We start from the raw sequence: 8,026 nt of genomic DNA, 5'->3' as shown, positions 1-8,026 counted from the left end.
ACAATTGTAGTAATGATGTAAGTAGGGATCGTTCTAACCGGGGATTAACTAGGGGTGCTAAACACTTTAAACTGACTCAAATAAATAAAACTAAACTTTAAAACACTTAACTCACTTAAAAAAAACTCAAAACAAGTTCACAAGACTCAAAATAAGCTAAAAACACTCAAAACTGCCTAAAAACACAAACTGGGCAGTTTTGAGCCTAAACACAAACTTGGACGAAAATTGGTTCTAACTTGACTCAAAACTCTTAAAAACACAATCTAAAACATAATTGAACCAATTAGACACTCTAAGACAATTGGGGATTTGGCTTTGGATGAAAATCAAACAAACAAAACAAGAATGTAAACTAGGCAGATTTGGACGAATTTGAAGGTGTTTGTGACTCCAAATACTTAAAAACACAAAATAAGACAGATTTTAATGACTAAGACTTAACAAAATATGGGGGGATTGTATTTGGACGAAATTAAATTAAATGGACAGATTGTAAAGAAAACAAATTGTGAAACAAATTGTGATGAATCAATGGATGATGGAATAGCTAAGGGGTTCTTCTCCACACATGAAATATATGCAACATAAATCAATTTCCAGTTATCAATTCAATAAGTTATGAACCTCGACACTCCAAGTTAATTAGGTCTGCTTAAATTAACCTTCAGATTTCCCTAGAATCATTGAATTGGATGAATATGCATCGCAAACAAATTATTCCTAACAAGTTCTCTATATGAACAACATGATAAAGATACAAGTTAGAATCATTACGTTCTTTGGAAATCATAAGCATCGACAAGGCATTTGTAACTATGAAAAGCATGATACTCTTGCCAGGAATCTACTTAACATGATCGTGACTAGCGATCTTCACTACTTGTGAATATAAATTCATAACGATTAGGTGAAACAAACTTATATCCTAGCACCAAATCCAAGCATGCAAATTATGCATGCACTCTCAATCAACATACAAGAATAAGTTCTAAATCAAACGGTTAAGCAAATTGTATTCACGACTTATACAACGATAACTGGAAGTAATCAACTTATTTCACATATATAATCATGGTTTTGAAAACACCCTTAGCCAAAACGAATTTAGCCAATCATTCTCAAAGCAAAACAAAGATTACATGAATTAGACATTGAAATATAAGATAGAATACACCTAAAATTGTTCAACAACTCAGAATGAAGAGCCAAACAATTGAGTGAATCTGTCTCCTTTCCCTTGCTTGCGGCATATTGGATGGTGGTGGTTTCTGGGCTGTTTTGGTGATGTAGAATGGATTTTGGGGTGGTTAGAGGCACGGTAAGGGGTGTAGGTTGAGTGTGGATGAGTGTTTGATGGTTGGAAGGTGGTGGAGAACTCGGCAAAGAGGGTGGAAGAAGGTGGTGCGGCTGGTTGTGTTTCTGGAGTGCAGATTGGTGTTTTGTGATGAATGGATGTGTGTGTGAGTGAATGGACGAATTTCAGTGGTGAATGATACTCTAGGGTTTGGCCAAAGGCTGATTATATGTGTTTTAGGAAGTTAATAACATACTTAATTAAGTTTTGATTCAGATTTCCTAGTCTAAATAGAAAAGGTAAGTGAATAAAGTCCAAATAAAATCAGAAAAAGGGGATGCACGAATTTAAACAAATAAGGAATGTCCTTGCCTTGCAAGGAATCAGAAATTAAACCCCTTGCACAGCAAGGAAAGAGGATTTAAGGTAAGAAACAAAATTGGTGCAAAAGAAGGAAGGAAAAGTCAATTCCTTGCAAGAAATCAGAAATTAGGACTTTAGGGAAAGTTTTAGACCTAGGAAAGTGAATTAAACTAGGAAATAAGAGTTTGAAATCAGGAAACATAAGAGGAGGTGCGGCATAAGGTTTAGGGAAAGGTAAGGCATTAAACAAGAGGTGTTAGAATAAGGGAAAGGTCCTAACACATATGAAAAATAGGGAAGTTTGCACAAAGAAGGGAAACCACCTTCTTTGCACGGCAAGGAAGGGAAAATTTGTAAAGAACCTTTGTTTGTTGTCCAAGGGTGCTCCGGAGCCATCTTAAGTGCTAAAACTTAGAGCGTTCTTGATTTAGGAAAGGTCAACCAAAATAGGAAACTTTGGCTTAACTTTCCTACTTCAAGTAGGAATCCTTGTGTGATTAGGAATCCTCGTCCAACTAGGAATCCTCATGTAAGTGGGAAACCTCCTTCAATTTGGAAACCTTCTCGTAATTGGAATCCTTGTCGTAGTAGGAATCCTTGCGACATCAACTCTTCAATTTCGTCCATTGATAGGAGCATATTCATGCGACTTAAATGGCTTGTTCTCGTACATTTACGTTATGTTTCTTTAGTTATTTTAGTCCTTTATGCTTCTTTCGTGTGTTTTTAGGTTTACATGGCTAAGGAAGCAAAAGATGCATTTTGGAGCATTTTGGAGCAAAATCGGACTTGGAATGGATAGCTTATGTTTGGAGCAAAAGGAATGGACGAAATTGAAGACCAACTTATCATCACCACATATCATTCATTTATCACTTAACATATCATTCATTTATCACTTAACATATCATTCATTTATCACTTATCATAACCATACACTTATCACTTATCATACTCATAATCATCTACACATTTCAACCATTTAAACACATGCATTTCAACTCACATGCACACCCACCTCTTTCCACCTAATCCACATGCTTTCACAACCTAATTCCCATGCATTCCATCCTTTAATTCACCCACATGCCCCTTTAAATCATTCAATCACACCATCACACATTCATCCTCCAACATTGCACATGCACTTTGCCTTTCATCATTGCACAACAAATAAAGCCAACACATGCACCCATCACCTAACACAAATCCATTGCCGTGTATAACCTTGGCAATCCCATCTTTCCCCCTTGCACTTCCACATGCATTCCCTCTTTTCCTAGCTGTTTTTCCATCATTATTTCAACCTAACATTCACCCACATGCACCCTTTAAACAAACCCAAACATGCAGCCACACAAACACCAACCCTTGCCGTGGCTTTCACATCTCCATTTCAGCACACTCCACATGCAATTCCAGCTTTCCCACCTAGCCACATTCACATGCATTCACTCATAATCATTCACCAAACTTGCAGCCACATTTCCACCTATTCCTAGCTGTCATGTTCCCTCTCATTTACCTATAAATAAGCATGCATTGCAGCCACAATTCATTCATTCCATTCACAACACAACACACAACACAAACACTTCCCCTTTGCCATGCATTACCTTCCATTTCTGTGCAGTTTTTCTCCTCCATTGCAGCCACTATCCAACCACTTCCCATCCCTCCAAAACACTTCATACCATCACACAACCTATCCTTAAACCTTGTGCTACAACAACGAGGAAGAGAAGAGTGCCTAAACGTTCATAAAATTCAAGTTTGAGTTGTTGGAATGTTTAGGTGATTCTTTGATTTCAATGTTTCATTTTAATTCTCTTTGTTTTGTACGTATGAGGAATGGAAGAGATGAGTGCCTAAACGTTCATACAATTCAAGTTTGAGTTGTTGGAATGTTTAGGTGTTTCTTTGATTTCAAAGTTATGAGGAACTAAACCCTCTTTAGCTAGGGGGTGATTCGAAACTATGTTTATATTTGCAATATGAATTGATTAACTTTCGTTGGAATTTCATAAGTTGTGGATTCAATTTGTTTAACCGTTTGATTGATAACTTATTTATGAATGTTTATTAAGAATGCGCGCTTAATTTTCATGCATAAATATGACGCTAGAATATAAGTGAATTTCACCTAATCGTTATGAACTTATATTCACAAGTAGTGGAGGTTGCTTATAAACAATCGTGTTAAATGAATTCTTGGCACTAGTTTCATGCTCATCATAGTAACGACTGCCTCGTCAACACTTATAGTTTTCATAATGCTTAATGATCTTTGATTGTATCTTTATTGTGCTTTTCACGTAAAGGACTTTTGGAGAATGTGGTGAATTGCGTTGCGCTAACCCATCCAATTCATTAACTTAAGGAGAACTTGACGGTTAATTTAAGCGGACCTAATTAACCCGGGGTGTTGAGTTTCATAATTTATCGAAAGACCAACTGAGAATCAATCTCGTATGCAAGTGTAACATGTGTGGAGAAGAACCCCTTGGCTATTCCATCATCCATATTTTCATCACATTCATATTTACGTTTTGCCTTTAATTACAATTTGTGCATTTTAGTTAATTTCGTCAAAAACTCAACCCCCCCCCCCATCTTTTGTTAAGTCTTAATCATTCGTATTTGTTTTATTTTTGTGTTTTCAAGTATTTGAAGTCTTGTATACTTGTTTTGAGTTCTTGTTAAGTAAGTTAAGTGTTTTGAAAAATTAGTTTTATTTATTTGAATCAAGTGTTTAGCACCCCTAGTTAATCCCCGGTTAGAACGATCCCTACTTACATCATTACTACAATTGTCACAAATAGGGTTTAGTTTGTGTGCGTATAAATCTCGCATCAAATTTTGGCGCCGTTGCCGGGGATTGGCAAAGTTGCTAATCCCTTGTCTTGAGTCTTGTTTAAATTGTTTAGTTTCTGTTTTGTTTTAATTTTTGCACCGTGTGTATGTGTTTTGTTTTTGTGCCGTGTGTGGCAACTTGTTTTCTTACTTGTGCCAAGTCTATTAAGTTGGTTACTTATCTTGTTTACTTTTGTGTGTAGGTACTAGTTTATGACCCGTAGCTCACAACCTGTTCGTAAGCATATCTCCGACTTTGACGGTGATTTCGAGAGGACTTTGAGAAGGAACAAGAAATTGCAAGATTCTAATCCTCCTAGTCCCGAACCTGAAGTAGAAGAGGAAGCCACGGATTGGGTTAAAGAGGAAGTACCAACCATGGCCGTGGACAATCGAACCATCAAAGAGCTTTCTGCCTCGGGTTTGGCCAATGCAGCCCCTCTTTGCATTCAATACCCCGCGGCTGTCCAAGGCAAGACCGATGAATTCGAGTTGAAGTCAAGCTTGTTGCACCACATTCCGAAATACCATGGGCTTTCCATGGAAGATCCCAACAAGCATCTCAAGGAGTTTGAGGTTGTTTGTTCGAGCATGACACCCATAAATGTCGATGGGAACATTCTGATGATAAAAGCTTTTCCATTCTCTCTTGTGGAAAAGGCTAAGGATTGGCTTTATGAATTGGCACCCGGGACCGTTACTTCTTGGGAAAGCATGAAGAGAGCGTTCTTGGAAAAGTTCTTCCCTACTTCAAAAATCATTCTCTTGAGGAAGAAAATTAGCGGAATCCAACAAAGTCAAGGAGAATCTTTTCCGGCATACTACGAGCGTTTTAAAGCCCTTGTTGCATCATGTCCTCAACATCAAATGAAGGAGGAGCTTCTCCTTCAATACTTTTACAAAGGTCTTCTACCACTTGAACGGCAAATGTTGGATGAATCCGCGGGAGGAGCTCTAGTGGACAAGACACCTAGGGATGCCAAAACTCTCATTGCTAATCGAGCACTCAATGCACAACAATATGAAGGTGTTGGGCAGAGAGACACCCCACGGCCACATCATGTAAATGAGGTAAGTTCTATTTCTGAGTTACAATCCCAAATGGCTAACCTTACATCTATGTTGTCGCAGTTTGTGGAGGGCCCCAAAGCGCAAGGAGCTACAATTTGTGGTGTATGCTCCATTCAAGGACACCAATCTGATCAATGCCCTCAATTAATTGAGAACGGAGGATGGGAATCTGCCAATGCCATGGGCTATGGGAATCAAAACCAACCGAGGAACGATCCATATTCTAACACATATAATCCAGGTTGGAGAGACCACCCAAATTTCAGATGGAGAGATGCACAACAACCTGCCCAACAAAATGGATTCCGACAACCCCCAGGTTTCTTTCCAAGGCCAATGGCACCACAACCACCTCCTCAAGCACAATCATCCCAAACCAACTCAGGTACGTCTATTAATGACGATAAAACATATCAGTTACTAACCACAATGGTGCAGGGAATGCAGAACCAAGCAAAGGAGGTTAATGAGCTAAAGAAGCAAATGGGTGAAATGGTCGAATTTTTGGGACAATTCCGTGAAAATGGTAAGTTACCAAGCACTACGGTAGTCAATCCAAAGGGTGGTTTCGAAACCGCCAATGCAATCACCTTAAGAAGTGGCAAGGAAGTTGGAACCACCTCACAACCACCAAAATCCAGTCAAGAAGAGGACATGTTACTACAAGAAGAGGAGGAACAAGCAAAGAAGGCCACAGCAAGGGTGAAAGAAACTTTGCCGCAGCCCCCTATTGTGCCAAAACCGTCCAACACGCCTAAGGTAAGTCCAAATTCGAATTTGTCAAGTTCTATTCCACTAAACGTGCCCTTTCCTAGCAGGTTTAGGCAATCAAAGAAGGAGGAGAGTGAAAAGGACATTCTGGAAACCTTTAGGAAAGTTCAAGTCAACATTCCGCTCCTTGATGCAATCAAGCAAGTCCCTAAGTATGCCAAGTTCTTAAAAGAGCTTTGCACAACGAGGAAGAGGATTTCAAACAAGGAGGTGGTAAGGGTAAGTGAGAACGTTTCCGCTATTTTACAAAGAAAGTTACCACCAAAGTGCAAAGATCCAGGTAGCTTTACAATCCCTTGTATTATTGGTCAAACTAAGTTCGAACATGCTATGTTAGACTTAGGAGCTTCAATTAACGTCATGCCATACTCTATTTATGCCTCAATGAACCTTGGTGAATTGAAAAATGATGGTGTGATTATTCAGTTGGCCGATAGATCTAATGCCTATCCAAAGGGCGTATTGGAAGATGTCTTAGTGCAGGTGAATAATTTGATCTTCCTGGCGGATTTCTATGTCCTTGAAATGGAGGAAACCACCCATGCTCCATCCTTGCCGATTCTTCTTGGGAGGCCATTCATGAAGACGGCCCGAACTAAGATAGACGTGTTTAAAGGCACTTTAACAATGGAATTCGATGGGGAAGTGATTGATTTTAATATTTCTGAAACTATGAAATTTCCGAATGATGATCACTCATGTTTCTCTATTGATATTCTTGATTCTTTGGCGCAGGCACACATTGATCAAATACATGGCGAAACGGTCATTACAAATGGCAAAGAAATGAAGGATCATGTTATGGAGGAGATTCCATTGCATGCTGTGGGCTCTAAGTGAGAAATGAAGGTTTCGTCCGGCTGCAAGACGTAAAAGAAAGCGCTACTTGGGAGGCAACCCAATACACTGAATAAAATAAAGTTGTCCATTGATCTCCGATTTGATTACAAAAAAAAAAAAAAAAAAAAAAAAAAAAGGACTAAACATGGAGAAAGATGGAGCCTTCACAAAGGATGTTTACGTGAAGCCCCACTACGAGGCGTCGAAGCAGAAGGCATAGAAGCGGAAGCCATCGGAGCGGAAGCCATCGGAGCTAGAGCATTCCAGGCCTCAATACTTGGCCAAGCGCTGGATGACCCAGGAAAAAGGTGCCTCTGGAGACAAGCCGCAAGCCTTTGACGGTCACTTTGAATTCGACCCTCAGATTCTTGCAGCTCATCAAGCTTCCTTTTCATGCCCGACGAATAGTTATTTGCAAGCACATGCAAACTTATATTCTCGTACTTAAGCTGCTGGATCTCTTGCTTAAGACTTTCCACCTCTGCCATCAATGATTCCACCTGACGGGAGCGGGCAAGCAGGCGTTGGCCTATGTTGGACACAGAGCTCGCACACTGAACACTAAGTGCGAGGGACTCTTGAACAGCCAACTCATCGGACCGTCCTGACAGCAGCCTACTATCTTTTGGAGTGAGGAGGTTCCTAGCTACTATTGTAGCTGTTGTGGCGTCCTGCATCACGGAGTCTTCACTTGTAAGAAGACCGTTAGAAGATAAGAAAGAAGGGCGCCATACGTTACCTTGACGCGGCGCGCCCGTATCACTGCTGAGACTCAATTCTAAGCTAAGGTTCGATGGGTTTGCGATTTTTCAAAAGTGTTCAAAGAGATAG

At 39.7% G+C, this 8,026-nt stretch overlaps 1 protein-coding gene across 1 annotated transcript; it reads left to right on the top strand.

Annotated features, from left to right (window-relative positions):
• The first annotated feature begins 5,038 nt into the window (after nucleotides 1-5,038).
• On the top strand, nucleotides 5,039-7,195 carry LOC148695768 (uncharacterized). The gene is made up of 2 exons (XM_088697393.1): nucleotides 5,039-5,647; nucleotides 7,091-7,195. Exons 1-2 carry the CDS (start codon nucleotides 5,054-5,056, stop codon nucleotides 7,193-7,195), a joined length of 699 nt encoding a protein of 232 aa, XP_088553519.1. The 5' UTR covers nucleotides 5,039-5,053.
• Nucleotides 7,196-8,026: the final 831 nt, after the last annotated feature.

Source organism: Pyrus communis, chromosome 7, assembly GCF_041283825.1.
Source record: "Pyrus communis isolate YQ-2024b chromosome 7, ASM4128382v1, whole genome shotgun sequence".
Classification (NCBI taxonomy): domain Eukaryota; kingdom Viridiplantae; phylum Streptophyta; class Magnoliopsida; order Rosales; family Rosaceae; genus Pyrus; species Pyrus communis.
The sequence above is the reverse complement of the archived record's forward strand: the minus strand, read 5'-3'. Positions and strand labels throughout refer to the sequence as shown.